Source organism: Rhinopithecus bieti, unplaced genomic scaffold (genome assembly GCF_001698545.2).
Source record: "Rhinopithecus bieti isolate Rb0 unplaced genomic scaffold, ASM169854v2 scaffold_759, whole genome shotgun sequence".
Classification (NCBI taxonomy): Eukaryota; Metazoa; Chordata; class Mammalia; order Primates; family Cercopithecidae; genus Rhinopithecus; species Rhinopithecus bieti.
In genome coordinates this window covers 2666557-2683944 of record NW_016803631.1, presented here as the reverse complement: position 1 = coordinate 2683944, position 17388 = coordinate 2666557, and the positions used below count along the sequence as shown (strand labels likewise).

The 17388-nt window shown below is 43.5% G+C and overlaps 1 protein-coding gene across 2 annotated transcripts in view; it reads left to right on the top strand.

The window, feature by feature from the left end:
• The first annotated feature begins 848 nt into the window (after window positions 1–848).
• Window positions 849–17388, top strand: part of PLA1A (phospholipase A1 member A) — a 32317-nt gene continuing 15777 nt past the window's right edge. Inside the window, exons 1-5 of one of the 2 annotated variants that reach the window (XR_001889094.1) lie at window positions 849–1072; window positions 9862–10063; window positions 11862–12039; window positions 12560–12668; window positions 16113–16214. Coding sequence is in view for 1 of the 2 variants with exons in the window: in XM_017891584.1 (XP_017747073.1) it covers window positions 1000–1072; window positions 9862–10063; window positions 11862–12039; window positions 12560–12668; window positions 16113–16214 (664 nt within the window). In the remaining variant the exon portion in view is untranslated. The remainder of the gene's footprint in view (window positions 1073–9861; window positions 10064–11861; window positions 12040–12559; window positions 12669–16112; window positions 16215–17388) is intronic. The other variant, XM_017891584.1, reaches the window with a different exon arrangement.

Here is a 17388-nt window from a genome sequence, read left to right as displayed (position 1 = left end):
AAGTAATTTGTACTTATCTGTGATTATTAACTGTGTAATTATCACAGTTAAGTAATTTGTACTTAATACAGTAGTTATTAATACTCTTTGATAATACTCACCTCAGAGAGTTATTGTTCAGAAAAGATGATCCTGGCCCTGCTGGTGGGCTGTCTGCCTAACAGCAATGTGTTATGATTTAGGGAATGGCAGACAAGTGCCCCGCCCTCTGCCCCAGCCCTACTGGCGTGCCTAGAAATAGTTCTGTGTGGTTTCTGCCACTCCTTTGGGTGGAGAGGCCATATGGTGCTGGAACCACCTTGGTTCCAGGCCTGGCTCTGCCACTTCCACTAACGTGATCTCTAGAGGTCATTTTCTTTTCTAATATTCAGTTTCTTTGTGAATTCAGGAAGTTGAACATCTCCAAAGTTGGACTTGACTTCTAGCCCCAAGATTCTACAAAATGATAGTACTCTCCAGAGGGAAGCTTTATCTTCTTCCCTTCTGTCCATTAAATGGACACTTAAAATATATTATTATTTCAGTCCTGTGCTAGGCACTGGGGATTAAAAAATGAAAAGAGAAAGCCTTTGCTCTCAAGTCACTCAGAATCTTCTAGGGAGACACACACGTCCACAGATAATTCCAACACGATGAGGGGTTTCTGGTCACCCAGAGATGAAGGACTTCTGCCTTAGTTATTAGTAACATCCTATCATGGGAAGTGGGAGAGGTGCAGGAAATAGTTTCCTGATCATGTTTGGCTCAAAGAGGAAGGACAGTGTGTTTCAATGCACTCTGGTTAACAAAAAAGAAAGTGTATTTATTTTCATTGAGAAGAAGAAACCGAAAACTCTAGCATTTAAATAAATAAGGAAGAATTTATTTTTCCTTTTCAGGTCATGAGGCTAGTTAATGATTAGTGAAATCCACGTGGGTGTTTTCTGAGAGGCTGGGTTATGTGATCTCTTTGGCTTTAGGGAATTACTCCATACCAGCTCTGAGATTTCCAGCTCAGCAATGGCCCCAGTTCCCTGGAAGAGCCGCTTCTGGGTGGGGGGCCTACTTTTGTGGCTCAGCGTTGGAAGTTCAGGTAAGCCAGGGCTCAGGCCTTGGGAGGAACTTATTTCAGTCAATGATCATATTTCTCCAACTACTTATGCAGTACCAACTTTTAGAAGGTCCCCTAAAAGTCTTTTGCCTCTTCTGAGGTGAATTTAAAAGAGTAGGGGGGAAAAAAAAACCCTTTTATCATAATCAGAATGATGGTAAACAGGTCACAGAACCTGAACTTTCCCTGGTTATCCGACTCATTTTTTTCTAAAACCCACATAAAAAACCCCTTTCACCTTGCACCAGCCAGGACCCACTGTAAGAAAATAAAATTTGGTTAATTCTAAGATATTCATTTTTCATCCCATAAATATCCACCATTCTAAGATACATTTAATTTTAAAATTTAGATTTTCCAAACTAATAATGAGTTTGTCACTGAGATTGTTAGATGTCCTTTCTAATCCGGCAACCTAACTCAAGTGGTTCGTCATCCCAGCTGGGTGATGGGAACTAGTCCCTGCTAACCCCAGATGCCCCTACGAAAACTTCCCTCAGATGCCAATTTGCATTTATCTTTCCCCAGTAAAGAACTGATGCACTGATCCCACTTGCCTAACATAGCAAATTAACCTGCTCAGCCTTGGGTTCTCAGAAGTTCTCAGGAGACTTCTTCTTACTCTGGTGGTGACCTCACCCTTAGAAAAATCCCCTCCCTCTGCTCCCAATAGCAGGCTGCTTTTCTTTCTTCTCTGCCGGACATTTAATTCTCATTCCCTGGCTCTAGAATATATCATTGCTTCTGCCTGGAGTTGCTCACATCACCTTTGGATTGATTTCTGTTCTTTGCATCTTCCAAGGGGGCTTCTGTATTCCTATCTCCCTTGTATTCATTATTTTTCTGCTCAACACCCCTCCCTGCTACAAAGTTCCACTTAGGTGACTGCATGCTCTCCTTGCACTCATGGGTGGTTTCTCAGAGGTGCTGTTGAGCTCTGTATGTGCTTTCTCCTACCTCAATTATTTGTTCCTAAAAGGCGAGGATTTGAGGTTTCTGTCTCTTTTAGCATACTTAGTGCTGTGCTCTGTATACAGCAGATGTCCAGTGAATGTTGCTGCATTGCTGCTTAGAGGAGGCAATGGGTTGAGCTGATGGGAAGTAGGCTCTGTCTGAGTCAGGCTAACCCTGACTGGAATCCTGGCTCTGTTTCTTTGTAGCTATGTGACCTTGAGGAAGTGGTTTTCTTTACCTGTAGTTGGAGATGATCCTTACCAGATAGGAATGCTGTATGGACTGAATGAGATCATCTGTGCACAGGGTCAGACTTTTGCAGTTGCTTATTCCCTTATGATTTTATTATTGGCAAATGGTTGTCTAGGCTGATGGAAGTGGAGGGAACAGGGCTGTCATGAGCCACCTTGGAGAGAAGGTGGGAGGTATCGCCTAGGAGAGCTGTGGGTCCCGTTCTGAGAAGTGGGCTTGGCAGGCCCACTTTGTCCCTGCTCAGGAGCCCCAGGCCTCCTTAGGGGCTGGAAGGCATTTGCTAGTTGTCCTGATTTGAAGGTTGAGGCGTGGGAGGACTAATAGTAAATTGGCATCAAACTCTTTTTGGAAGCTCATCTGTCGGTAAGCCTGGGGCCTCTGTCACACAGATAAGAGAAGCTCAGAAATTCGGAACCAGGTAGCAGGGTTAGGGTCAGGGCAGAAGCTGATCAGGTTCCAACCACATATGTGGGAACTATTCTAGATGTTCTGGGCAGGAAGCGGGCTTATGATAACATGTTAGCAGGACCGGGGTGTTTCCTTGCCCTGTCCTCTTGCCTTTGTCTCTGGTGTCTTTCTTTTCACACTTACCCAGTGAGGTATTCTCTACTTCCCATCTGCTTCTCTTCCTTTCCCACTGTCAACAGCAACAATATTTATTAAGTTAATGTTCCTTATTCTTACTTTTAGCAGTGCTATCTCAGAAAGTTAGTAAGTTGATGGATAGGCAGAGATAGAAGACTGTGTTTGTGTGTGTGTGTGTGTGTGTGTGTGTGTGGCTGGCAGGGATAGAAATATGCCAAAGGGAAAAGGAAAAAGGATATAATTGTCTTCAGACAGCCTAGATGAAGTAGGTGGAAAGAAAGAGGATGCCGGATGCAGAGAGCTCAAGGTAAAGGAAAGGAAGAGCTCAAATGATCGGGAGGGAGGAGGTTCAGGAGGTATCCAGGTGCCTGCTGTCACACAAGGGCAGTAGCTGACCCACATGGGCCTCTTGGAAGTTCAGCCTCCACTCACTTACCTGACTGTGTGCCCACACAATCTTTCATGGCAACCCCAGTCACACCCAGCTTTTCCTTGGACGGTGGAGCTTGAGATTGTTGAGCTCCTTGATCAACCTGGCCCTTGAGCTTCCAGGCCGGCTCAGGCGTCCTCTCCTCCAGGTGGGTGCACAAGTCTTCCTCCACCTGGGGTAGATGGCCTTTCTGTGTGTTCTCTCAGTACCTATGTTTCCTGGTCACAGATCTTACATCCCTATTTGCTGTGGGGCTTCCAGCTTATTTTCCCCTTCTCCGCCAGACTTTGAGCTCCCAAAGAACAGTTATGGCTGGTGTCTTCTTCATCCTGGAATCTCCAGAGCCTCACCCAGGCCCTGACACACAGGACACATTCAATAAGCCAAAGGTCTTGGTAACTGAGAAGAAAGAAATTGAGCGGGCTGCAGTCCTCATCTCTACTTCCTGACATTAGGGCAGATTGATTAAATGACACTCGTCCTGAAACAATTCAGCCAAAGAAGGGTTCCAGAGGTTGGCCCATTTCAAAGACACTCCTGGCTGCTGATGCCTCAATCCACAGGTCATCTGATAGCACAGCTCTGTCTGTGGGGAGCCCAGGGCTCAAGGGGGTGGCAGGAAGTTCAGGGGCCCATAGTGCTGAGCTGGCGGCAGAGACAACTGAGTAGAAGCAGCCTGTGACACCAGCCTCTCCAAGGCCAGCCTGGGCCTGAAGGTGGTACTGCACCCTGCATGCATGGCAGAGCCACCCTCAAGTCAGCTATTGGGAGGGGGCCTCCGCCCTCCTCCCCTCCTGCAGTGTCCTCCCGAGGAGCCTGGAGAAGGGCACCCGCTTCCCAACACATGCACCAATGGCTCCTCTGTCATCTCCACATTTGATAAAGTGTTTGATATGGTTTTGTGCCAACTCTGTCACTGCCAGAGCACCCATCCATTCTTGGTCCAGGTCACACAATCAAAACTGTTTTAGCAAAATAACACTTCTATGAAACAAAAGCACATAGGGGATACCGATCTACAGAATACAGCTGAGACAGGTGCAGGTGGCAGCATAGAGGAGCACATTTCCAGCATTTACAGATCACAGAGGCCACCCGTGGGAACCACGAGCATCCCAGGAGGGTGAAGGGAGCTCTGTCATATGTGCCTGAGAGTCACTTCCCATTATGGAAACATGGATGTTACCAGGCTTTACTCACCCTTCTCTAACACTTCTTCAGTGTCAAAGATTCAAGAATAGAAAGCTATAGGCTCTTTTCAGACTCAGACAAGCCAGTATTTCATTCTTCACCCCTCCTTTCTATTGTTTGTAAACCTCTGGTCAGCCTGGCCAGATACGCATCTGTCACTGTTCTTTGGTTGGAGTGGTGGCTAGGTAGAGTCAGTATCTGAATATGCTTCCCTATTTTATCAGCTTCAAATACTGGCAATTTTCTTCTCTCCCTTTTCAAACTGTATAACTTTTATCCCATTGTATTGTCTTGTTTCAGTGGTTAGGACTAGGACCTCTAGCACAATATTTAATAGAAGCAGTGGTAGCAGACATTTCTCATCTGTTCCCAGTTCTAGATGGAATACTTCTAATGTTTCCCAGTAAATCTAATCTTCACTATAGGCTTTTAGTAGATATCCTTTCTTATGTTAAAGAGTGTAGAATTTTGTCAAGTGTTCTTTTTTTCTGCTCATCCATTGAGATGAGCATATGATTTTTCTTCTTTAGTTTGTTCATATGTGAATTACATTAATACTTTTTCTAATGTTAAAATAAACTTTAATTCTTTGCAAAGAATTGACCCAGCAAACCCTGCTGGGCCATGATGTACTTTGTGGTCTTGTTATCCCGGATGGATTTAGATTTGCTGATACCTTATCTTAGATTTCTGTTTATGTTCATACACGAAAGTAGCCTTTAGTTTTTCCTTCTCACCTGTCCTTGTGCAGTTTTGGTATGTTGGATATTCTCATAGAATGAACTGGAATCCTGTCTCCCATTTTCTATTCCTGGAACAGGATGTGTAAGCTAGGGATTGCTGGATTCATAGAATTCCTCTGTAAAACTCTCAGGCTTCTTAGACTTTTTTAAGGGATAGTTTTGAAACTAGTGTTTCAATTCCTTTATGCTATAGTTTTACATTTGATTTTCTGTTTTTCCTTTCTTGACTAAGTTTTGGTAAGTTACATTTTTCTAGGAAATTATCCATTTTCTAGCAAAATATCAGTGTTTTCAGTTTTGGGGTACATATAAACTTTTTTATGGTTTAAGGAAATCTACCGTCTGTATTTATATCCCCTTTTTATTCCTGATATTGTTTACTTGTACCTTCCCTTTTTTCTCTTATTCTGTCTTATCAAAAGTACATCTAGCTCATTATTCTTTTTCAAGAGCTTGTTTTGGGTACTGGCTCTTTGTGTGTGACAGGTACTGCTTTAGGCAGTAGAGTAAATAAAATGGATTTTAAAAATCCCTGCTTTGTTCAAAAGTACATTCTAATGTGGACTGACCACCAATAGACAATAGTATAATAACTTGGCAAATTCCATAGTAGATTAGAAGGTGATGATTGCTAACAAATAGACCAGGGTAAGGAAGATTGAGAGAAATGAGGTGAGGAGCACAAGCAGGTTACAACTGAAATAGGATGTGAGAATAGAGAAGAGAGCACTTGACAAGCAAAGACTTGAAGGAGGGGAAGGAACTGCCATGTAAATACATAAGGGAAATGGATTACAGGCAGAAGGAATGGCCAGGCAAAGACCCTCAGGCAGGAAGCCATCTAGAGTGAGGAAGGGCCAGGAGAACAACTGGCTGCAAAAGTGAGTGATTGTAGCATAAGGCAAAGGACTCTTGGAGTGGGGTGGATTAGCTCAGTTAGGGCCTTACAGTCCATTGTTAGGACTTCAGGTTTCTATCTGAGTGAAAAGGCTTGGACACTTTTGCACAGAGATGTAACGTGACTCGACTGACTTAAAGAAAAATCTTGACTGCTGTGTTGCAAATAGACTGAAGGGGCCAAAAGAGAGGGCAAGAAACACAGTTGCAGGCTATGGCAGTGGTTGTGAGAGATGATGATGGCTTGAACCAAGGTGGTGAGAAGGGTTAGATTCCAAATATTTCATTCTCATGTTCAAGCTAACAGAACTTACCAATTGTATGTGGGATGTGAGAGACAGGGAAGAGTCAAAGACATCCCAGGCAACTTTGCAAAGCCTGAGAAATTGTAATGACTAAGTTGCTACCAATGTTGCTCATATTTCCTTATTTTCTATTTCTTCTATTTCAACTATTACCTTTATATTTCTTTCCCTATATTTTATTTGGGATTGCTGTGGTATTCTTTTCTGAGTTAAAATATTAACTTATCTAATCTAAGTCTTTCCCTTGTCCCCCCTAACATTTGCATGTAAGGTTATACATTTTCCCCTATTAAAAGGTAAACTTAGGTACATTAAAATTTTAAAGAGATTATTTGAACAAACAGTGATTCATGGTTTGGGCAGCTTCACATTGCAAGTGGCTCAGGGCTCCACCAAAGGGGTGTGAGGAAGAAATTTTATAAGGTGCCTATGGAGCAAGGCAAAGAAAATATTTGATTGATTAAAGTGGAGCAGTACCTTAAGGTCCCTAGTCAGAGGTTAGTTGGCAGCTTCTGAGTGCTAAAGCTTAAGCCTCATAGGACATAGCTGTTCACTATGAGTTGAGGTTTGGTGAGCTTCTATAAGAACTCAAGCACTAGAGCTGCCTCAGTCTAATGGCTTCCCAAGTAATTATTTTAACAACCCAAGTGCTGTTTTAGCCACTCTTTGCAAGTTTTGATATGTGTTGATTTTATTGTCATTCAGTTTTTAATATTCTGTAGTTTTCATTGTGATTATTCTTTAACCCATACGTTCCTTAAAAGGTTAAAAGGGTGTTTTTCTGTGAGTAGGAGTGTAAATTAGTATAGCCACTATGGAGAATAGGATGGAGGCTCCTCAGAAAACTAAAGATAGAACTTCCATATGATCCAGCAATTCCTCTACTGGGTATATATCCAAAAGAAAGGAAAGGAAGTCAGTATATCAGAGAGATATCTGCACTCTCATGTTTATTTCATCACTGTTCACAATAGCCAAGATATGAAACCAACCAACCTAAGAACCCATCAACAGATGAATGAATAAAAGAAAGAAAATGTGGTATATATACACAAAGGAATACTATTCAGCCTCTAAAAAGAAGGCAATCCCGTCATTTGCAGCAACATGGATGGAACTGGAGGCCATTATGTTAAGTGAAATAAACCAAGAACAGAAAGACAAATATCACGTTTTCACACATATGCAGGAGCTAAAAAAGTGGATTCATGATGATAGAGAGTAGTAGATTGTGGCTCCCAGAGGCTGAGAAGTGGAGAGGAGTTGGGAATGAAGGGGAGAAAAGAATATATGTGTATTTATTACCACTGAACTGTACACTTAAAAAAGGTAAAGATGATAATTTATATTTTTTTACCTGAATATAAAAAATTTTTTAAAAATCTTGAACAAGCTTCAGCAATATATGTCCATGAGGAATTGTGCCCAGGACCTTCTCTTTGTATGGGCTGGTAAAATACCACAGGCACACGGGATGGGTTTGTCTTATTGGAAAAAATGGGAGGGGGTGTTTTTACATTTCCAAATGTATATTAAAATAATTTTTGTTATTGATTTCTAGTTTTATTACATTTTATTTGGATGATATTGGTTCTTTGGTGATTATTTGGGCCTACTTTGTGACATAGTATGGTTATTTAAAAGGACTCAGACTCTCTGATGGATGCAGGCTTCCCTATATGAACAACAGAGCAGATTGACTCATTAATGTGGTTCACGTCTCCTGCTGAAGCACAGTCCTTTCGTCTTTTCTTTAAAGAGCCAAACGCTGGGGGAGGCTGATAAAAGGATGGAGTCAGGCATTAGCTCTCTCATGTGCTGTGGGAGTTCAAGCCGCAGGCTGAAGAGCTTAGGTCCCGCACTTTCAGAGTGGGCTTCTTCCCAGGAGCCTCCAAACCTGCCTGCTTGGTCTGGCTCTGCAAGGGGATTGGGGATAAAGTCTGGGGCTCAGAAGCAGTGATGGGGAAACCTCTAGTCTACCTCAGTGATGCTCCAGAAGGCCTCGTGGCTTGAGGTATTCTCCACAGGTGGGGTTCCCACAATTCACTCATAGCACCATATCGCAGAGCATCCCAGATCCACACCCTGGTTGTATATGGGCTCCCAGTTACCTCTGATAGCAGATGATCACTCCAGAAACCTAAAGTTACGTTTTCCTTGACAAAGGGGCCCACACAAACCAAAGTCTGCAATCCGGACCTCTCCTCTGAACCTCTGATTCTGTGAATCACTTTGTCTGGTGGCAGCAATGCTGTGTGGGGCTCTGTTCTGTGGGTCAGCGTGCACCCTGCTGCTCCTGCCAGTCTCCCTGTGAGATGCATGGAAGTCAGGGACCACACTTCTGCATCACAGAAGTGGGGATCAGGGTGGGATGCTGGGTACTGAAAATGGGCCAGATTTTCAGCTCCCTGGGAAGCAGGAGTTTCACGTTGCCTTTTCTGTTCGGTGTTTTTTAAAGGCCTGCAGTTATCTTGGCCAGAGAATTTCCATTGTAAAGGTATCTATTGTAAGGTGCTGTGAAGTAGGTGAGGCTTGTTAAGGCTCTTCTCTACCATCTCTCTAGGCCATGGGCTGGGCACTGGAAGGCTATGGCAGGGCTCCTGACTGCTCATAAGGACAAGAAGTGATTAGGCGGGGCTAAGGGGTTGGAAATCCTTCTGGGACAGAGTGTTCAGACTAAAGTGAGGCTAGTCCCCAGGGCAACTGTTCATTTGGCTGACCAGGGTTCTACTTAGACTTCTCTATTAGTTTGCTAGGGATGCCATTATGAAGTGCTGTGGACTGGGTGGCTTGAACAATGGAAATGTATTGCCTCACAGTTCTGGAGGCCAGAAGTCTGAGATCAAGATGTGGGCAGTGTTAGTTCCTTCAGGGCAATGAGCAAAGGATCTGTTCCAGGCCCCTGTCCTTGACTTGTAGATGGCCACTGCCTCCCTGTGTCTTTACATCGTCTTTCCTCTGTCTGTGTCCAAATTTCCTCTTTATATAAAGACAATAGTCATATTGATTTAGGCCCACTCTGTTGCCCTCCTTTTAACCTTTATAAAGACCGTATCTCCAAATACTGTCACATTCTGAAGTATTGGGGGTTAAGATTTCAACATATGAATTTTGGAGGATGAGACTCAGTTCAGCCCAGGACAACAGCCATTTCACCATGGCCTTTAAGCTCATCTAGTTGGGCAATATCCCTTCTCTGCTATTTTGTCCTTAGGCATGAAAAATATTCACAGAGCTTCATTACAGAAGTGATGCAGGCTGTAATAAATGAGTGATTATTGCACTAACTGATGTATAATAAACCCCATGCCTGCAGGCCCCTGTTTCTTGCTTCCTTCCAAGGTCATCTTTCTTCCTTCTAAGAACAGATGACCTCACCTTTGGATGTTTCTTGTTTGTTTTGTTTTCCTCCAGGGGATGCACCTCCTACCCCACAACCAAAGTGCGCTGACTTCCAGAATGCCAACGTTTTTGAAGGCACCGATCTCAAAGTCCAGTTTCTCCTCTTTGTCCCTTCGAATCCTAACTGTGGGAAGCTAGTAGAAGGAAGCAGTGACCTCCAAAACTCTGGGTTCAATGCCACTCTGGGAACCAAACTAATTATCCATGGATTCAGGTGGGAGTTAACTAATCAACAGGACCTCTCAGCTAAGAATGATCAAGTAACCATAATACCGTAAGAAGTTAGTGGGGAACAAGAGGAGGAATGAGTTTACCAAAGGTCACATGTTCCATCCCTCATGTCCTGCTGTCTTTGATGGGTCTCATGTCAACATGCACACATGGTGTTCATTCTTATTGGTCATATATTGTACTTCTCCATCCAGTCTTGTCTACACACTCACAAACAGTACATGTCTGTGACTCTGGACAAATCTCCATACACAGAGCCTTTATTACCCAGGGTTGTATTTCCCCTTCTTCACTTCTTCCCTGGTTTTATGACCTAAGAAACTTCCATTTATGGGGGCCACTTCCACCATACCCAGAGGTTATGGGTGTGATGGAACTATGCACTTCTCTTCTTCAATTTCTCTGACCCTCTCCAGTCCACATTTTGTTGTAATATACAGTCACTGAGTCTCAATTCCAATCACCATCCTTTCTTTGAACAGCTTTTCTCCAAAGCCCATCAATAGGCCCAGAAACAGAGAAAGGTTTATGGGAGGAAAGAGGGAGAGAATACGGTAAAGTAACAGCACCATGGAGCAAGTAGAGTTGGGGGCACCCAATGAAAAGGTAGACACGAAGGCCATGCACAAAGGACCACCATTTCCTGATCTCTGGCCTGTCTCTGCCTCTCAGATCCCTGGACTCCAAGGACTCAGCCACATGTTTCCTTAGGCTTCTCTTCTTGCTTCCTTGCTCTTGTGTCAAAGCCTCTCCTCTAGCAAAGCTTACATTCGACCACTTTCCAAGGCTGAATGTGTACCTCCAACCCAGGGATAACTAATAGAGGGGGAGAGCTCGTCAGGCGAGGCACTCTGTCTGCTCTTAAATCCCGCAACCCCATTATCTGGCACACACCCAGTCTGCACTCTTCTGCCCACATGAGCGTGCTCTCTTTGCTTCTATACTGGGAGCCATCAAAAAACTTATTTCCTGATCCCAATCTGTTGGGAAAGATTTCTAAACATTTTTCTATCATTTTCCTTTTCCTGGAAAATTCCCATTATACTGTAAGTTCCAGAAGGATAGGGACGATATCTTATTTGTCTTTATTTTTTGGAAAGTACCTAGCATACTGCCTGGCCCATAGGTACTCAATAAATGTTTGTTGAATAAATCAGTGGGTGAATGAGAGAAAGAAACAAAGAAGGAAGGAAAAAGAAAGAAAGACAAAGGAAGAAAAGAAAGGAAAGAAAGGGAAAGGAAAGGAAGGAAGGAAGGAAGGAAGGAAGAGAGAGAGAGAGAGAGAGAGAGAGAGAGAGAGAGAGAGAGAGAAAGAAAGAAAATGTCCACAAAGAAAGAGCCTATATTTTAGAATGAGAATTAAGATTGCAAATCTTAACTCTAGGGCACAAAGCTATCTTTTTCTTTCCACAAATAACACAAATGGAGCGATGCAATGTATACAGTTTATGTGGTTTATGCATTGTTCAAAGGTGCCTGACAAAAGGCTGATGGGGCTGAAATCCAACCTGAGTTCTGAACCCTGGCATGAGGCTGCATCTACCTGGAACAAAAGGCAAAGTTTTGTAATTTACACAAAGACTGTATATGTGCTGGCGGAAGGGCTGGCAGCTTTGGAATGGTGTCCTCCCTGTGCTCCAAGTGCTGTTTAATAAACTCTTCATATATGCCCTTCTCTAGTTTTGACTTCTTTTCTGGGTTTGGGATTAATAGAGGTTTCCATGACAATGTATATCCACTTGGTGGGTAATTTTTCCATCCTTTTTTGGCCCCCTCTCTAGTGTTTTAGGAACAAAGCCTTCCTGGATTGATAAATTCATTAGAACCCTTCTGCAGGCAACGAATGCTAATGTAATTGCTGTGGACTGGATTTATGGGTCTACAGGGGTCTACTTCTCAGCTGTGAAAAATGTGATTAAGTTGAGCCTCAAGATCTGCCTTTTCCTCAATAAACTCCTGGTAGGTGCAGAAGAGCTTAGGGTGAGTTTGGGCTACATATGAGGAGAGAGGGTCAGAAAGACAAAAGCACTGCCTGAGGAGGCTTAGGGTGGAAACAGAGTCACTGGGTAGCTTGGTGGTCTTGGGTTCAAATCTTGACTTTGCCACTCACAGCACTGACCTTAGGCAGGTTATTGAACATTCTGAGCTTCCCACTGCTCCTCTGTAAAATGTGTCATAGCACATTGGACAGCGAATGCAGATGGCCTGGCACTTAGTTGTCCCTCAAGAGAGAATGGTTGTGGTCATTACTCACATACTTTGAGCACCAAAAGGAGAGTAAGTGGGTTGTCAGGGTGGGAAGCCCAGGAAGAGAAGAAGTGATTAATGATGAGAGTGCTGTCCATTTTCCCTCCAAAGTAAGTGTGGTGGGTCTGTCATGCCCAGGGCCTCGGCTTCTGAAGCTTTCGGGGAAAGCCTGCCACTGCGAAGCCAGCAGACTCTGTGGCCCACGGGGAACTCACTGCCCCTGCTCTTCTAGGTGCTGGGTGTGTCGGAATCCTCAATCCACATCATTGGTGTTAGCCTGGGGGCCCACGTTGGGGGCATGGTGGGACAGCTCTTCGGAGGCCAGCTGGGACAGATCACAGGTAACATTCATCCCTGCCCATCCTCCAGGCTTTAGAGATGGAGAAAGCTTTCCTTGAAAATGTCTCTTCTAAGGCAAGCAGAGGGGAGTACGGAGCCTTTGTTCTTACAATCAAGGCATCTATTACCACTAAAATTTATTTATTGTGATTCTTTTGTATAAAATGGTGTGTGTTATTATTGCATGATTTCTAATATCAATGTGAGAGGCCATGTATTTCTTTTTTCACTTTTTATTTTTAAATTTCTTATTTAAAAAACTTTATTTTAGATTCAGGGTTTACATGTGCAGGTTTATTACATGGGTATAGCATGCGATGCTGAGCTTTGGGCTTCTAATGATCTCGTTGCCCAAGTAGCAATCAGTACTTGATAGGTAGTTATTCCACCCTTTCCCGTTGCTTTTCCTCCTCCTTTTGGAATCCCCAGTGCCAATCGTTCCCATCTTTGTGTCCATGTGCACCCAATGTTTAGCTCCCACTTGTAAGTGAGAACATGCAGTATTTGGTTTTCTGTTTCTGCATTAATTGGCTTAGGAAAATGACCTCCAGCTACATTCATGTTGCTGCAGAGGACAAAATTTCATTCTTTTTTATAGCTGTGTGGAATTCCATAGGGTATATGGACCACAGTTTCTTTATCCAGTCTACCATTGGTGGGCACCTGGGTTGATTCCATGCCTTTGCTATTGTGAATAGTGCTGCAATGAATATACTAGTGCAGGTATCCTTTTGGTAGAAGAAATTCTTTTTGCTTGGGTGTATATCTAGCAACGAGATTGCTGGGTCAAATGGTGATTTTATTTTTAGTTCTTTGAGGAATCTTCAGATTGCTTTCCACACTGGCTGAACTTATTTACATTCCCACCAACAATGTATAAGTATTCCCTTTTCTCTGCAGCCTTGCCAACATCTATTTATTTATTTTCTACTTTTTAATAGTGGCAATTCTGACTGGTGTGAGATGGTATATCATGGTGTGATGATTAGTGATGGTGAGCATTTTTTCATATTTTGTTAGCCACTTGTATGTCTTCTTTCAAGAAGTCTCTTTTCATGTCCTTCACCCTCATTTTAATGGGATTGTTTTTTTTTGTTGTTGATTTGTTCAAGTTCCTTATAGATTTTGGATATTAGTCCTTTGTCAGATGCATAGTTTGTGAATATTTTCCCCCCTTCTGTAGGTTGTCTGTTTACTCCATTGGTTGTTTCTTTTGCTGTGCAGAAAGTCTTTAGTTTAAGTCTCACTTGCCAATTTTTGTTTTTGTTTCATTTGCTTTTGAGGACTTGGTCATAAATGCTTTGCCTAGGCTAATATTCAGGAGAGTATTTCCCAGATTTTCTTCTAGGATTTTTATAGTTTGAGGTCTTACATTTAAGTCTTTAATCCTTCTTGAGTAAGTTTTGTATATGGTGAGAGCTATGGGTCCAGATTCATTCTCCTGCATATGGTCAGCCAGTTTTCCCACACCATTTATCAAATAGCGTATCTTTTTCTCTTTTTCTCTAAAAAAAAGTGTTAATTTTTGTCAACTTTGTCAAATGTCTAATGGTTATAGGTGTGCTTCTTTATTTCAGTGATCTCTATTCTGTTGCATTGGCCTATGTATCTATTTTTGTACCAGTACCATACTGTTTTGGTTACTGTAGGCTTATAATATAGTTTGAAATTGGGTAGTGTGATGCATTCAGCTTTATTCTTTTTGCTCAGGATTGCCTTGGCTATTTGGGCTCTTTTTTTGTGCCATACAAATTTTAGAATAGATTTTTATAATTCTGTGAAAAATGACTTTGATAATTTGGTAGGGATTGAATCTGTAGATGGCTTTGGGCAAAATGGATATTTTAATGATATTTATTCTTCCAACCCTGCATAGAATACAGAATACTTTGGCAAATACTATGCAAAAGCATAGAATACTTTTCCATTTGTTTGTGTCACCTGTGATCTTTCTTTTTTTTTTTTTTTAGCAGGGTTTTAGAGTTCTCCTTGTACAGATCTTTCGCTCTTTTGGTTAGGTGTGCTCCTAGGTACTTTATTTTTGTGTGTAACTATCGTAAATGAGATTGCATTCTTGATTTGGCTCTCAGCTTGAATGTTCTTAGTGCATAGAAATGCAACTGACTTTTGTACATTGATTTTGTGTCCTGAGACTTTGCTGGAGTTGTTTTTCAGGTCTAGAAGTCTTTTGGTCAAACCTTTAGGGTTCTCTAGAATTATATCATTGATGAAGAGAGACAATTTGACTTCCTCTTTTCCTATTTAGATGCCTTTTATTTCTTTCTCTTGCCTGATTGCTCTGGCAAGCACTTCCCCTTCTATTTCTTTCTGAGCCTCAGTTTCTACATCTGTAAAATAGTGGTAACAGCCCACATCTCCTTGGCCCACTGTGGAAATAAACTTTAAACAGTTTTGCTATACACATGTAAAAGTGTGGAGGACTTTATGCTTCCAGAACCACTCTCAGTTAATAAGGGACTGGAGTTGTATGGCAAAAACCCTCAGCTTCCTGGCCTTTCAGTGGGACAATTCTGGGTCTTGTTTTACAGAATCTCACAGAGGCACCCCAGTGGGGTGAAAGCCCATGGAGATATCCTACTCACTACTATTTTCCTTTATTCCCTGACCTGCTTTCCCACTCCCTCACCATGCTTTCCGAGACTTTCTCCCAAATCTATCTTGAACTCTTGTGGCAGTGTCTGCTTTTTGTAGGGGAAGGGAAGAGATCCAAACTGAGACATGGGAATAGTGTATTCACAGTAATCACTGTGTTATGGTGAGGACTACAGTGTGTAAAACTGCTCGGCATAAAGCCTGGTCCATAGTTACTGTTCGAAGAAATTGTAGCTGTTGTTGTTACTACATGAAGGCAGTAACAAGCTTTACATTACATTAACTTCTATCAAAAATTGGTGTTACCAAGCTCCTTTTTTTTGAGATGGAGTTTTGCTCTGTTGCCCAGGTTGGAGTGCAGTGGCATGATCTCGGCTCACTGCAACCTCTGCCTCCCGGGTTCACGCCATTCTCCTGCCTTAGCCTCCCTAGTAGCTAGGACTACAGGCGCCCGCCACCACGCCCAGCTAATTTATTGTATTTTTAGTAGAGACGGGGTTTCGCCATGTTAGCCAGGATGGTCTCGATCTCCTGACCTCGTGATCTGCCCGCCTCGGCCTCTCAGAGTGCTGGGATTACAGGTGTTAGCCACCATGTGCAGCCTCAAGCTTATCTTAGAGTCAGAGAAACTGGGTCATTGAGAGGTTACCTCTAGAGAGACAACAGAGAGTGGGGTTTCCTGAGGAAGATGGTCCTCAGCTAATTCTCCCAACCCTGGGGTCTTTTCAGGGAGGCTCTATGATCTGCATTGGAAGCGGTGGGTGTGTGGTGGGTCCATGAATGTTCCTGCAGCTGAGAGGAAAGTGGTCCCTCATATCAGTCTCTTCTCACAGGCCTGGACCCCGCTGGACCTGAGTACACCAGCGCCAGTGTGGAGGAGCGCTTGGATGCCGGAGATGCCCTCTTCGTGGAAGCCATCCACACAGACACTGACAGTGAGCTGGGGTGACCTTCCTGGTGTGAGGGAATGAGCTCAAGGCAGCGCCTAGGAGGCTGGCATCTAGCTATGTGACCCTGGGCAGAGATGCCCTGCCCCCTCTCTGAGATTCTGTTGCACAGTGAGGAGTTTACCAAAAGGCTATTGAAAGTCTCTTCCGGCTCTGTCTCTGTGACTGAGGTGAATGGTTGTATTTTCAGCCACCATAGGCAGGAGGATTCTCACTCACAGACCAAAAGTACTTGGTTATGAGCCTCACTTTCTGATTCAAATGAATGCAGTAACAGCAGTGTGCTAAGCAGTACTGGGTAGGGCATTGCTGTCTGGCTGACTTATGGGAAAGTCATGAAGCTTTTTTAGGATGGGTGTGCCTGGTCCCAAGGGATTGGGACCCCGGAAGGCAGGCAGGCGTGTCACAACTTCCCTCCTCCCCAGATGACAAGCTTGGCTCTTCAGTCCAGTGGAGAATAAGAATCCCTCTTCTGGGCCGGGCGCTGTGGCTCACGCCTGTAATCCCAGCACTTTGGGAGGCCGAGGCAGGTGGATCACGAGGTCAGGAGATCAAGACCATCCTGGCTAACACGGTGAAACCCCGTCTCTACTAAAAATGCAAAAAATTAGCCAGGTGTGGTGGCGGGCACCTGTAGTCCCAGCTGCTTGGGAGGTTGAGGCAGGAGAATGGCATGAACCTGGGAGGTGGAGTTTGCAGTGAGCCGACATTTCACCACTGCACTCCAGCCTGGACAGAGCGAGACTCTGTCTCAAAAAATAATAATAATAATAAAGAAAAAGAAAAAGAATCCCTCTTCCAATAGTGACAGGCACAGGAAATACTCTCCAACTCTCAACCCATTATGACCAACTTAAGTTCTTCTGACCAGTTGGGAAAGGCGGGGGCATTCCTCTTCATTTCTGCTCCGCAGCCAATGCCCATGGGGTCTGTGCTTAGTGTGGTGGGTGCAGGGAGAAATAACATCTGTCCCTGACCAGAGGAGCTTGCAGCTCAAGTGAGAGATGTCCACGTCTCTTTTCCTGTGGTCAGAAGTCTCTTTTTGGCATTTAAGACTCATGATTCTGAAAGAAACACATGCAGTTATATTGTCCAACCCTTCTTCCCACCTTTATTTCACAGATAGGAAACCAAAGCCCACAGGCCTTATCCTAGCTATATT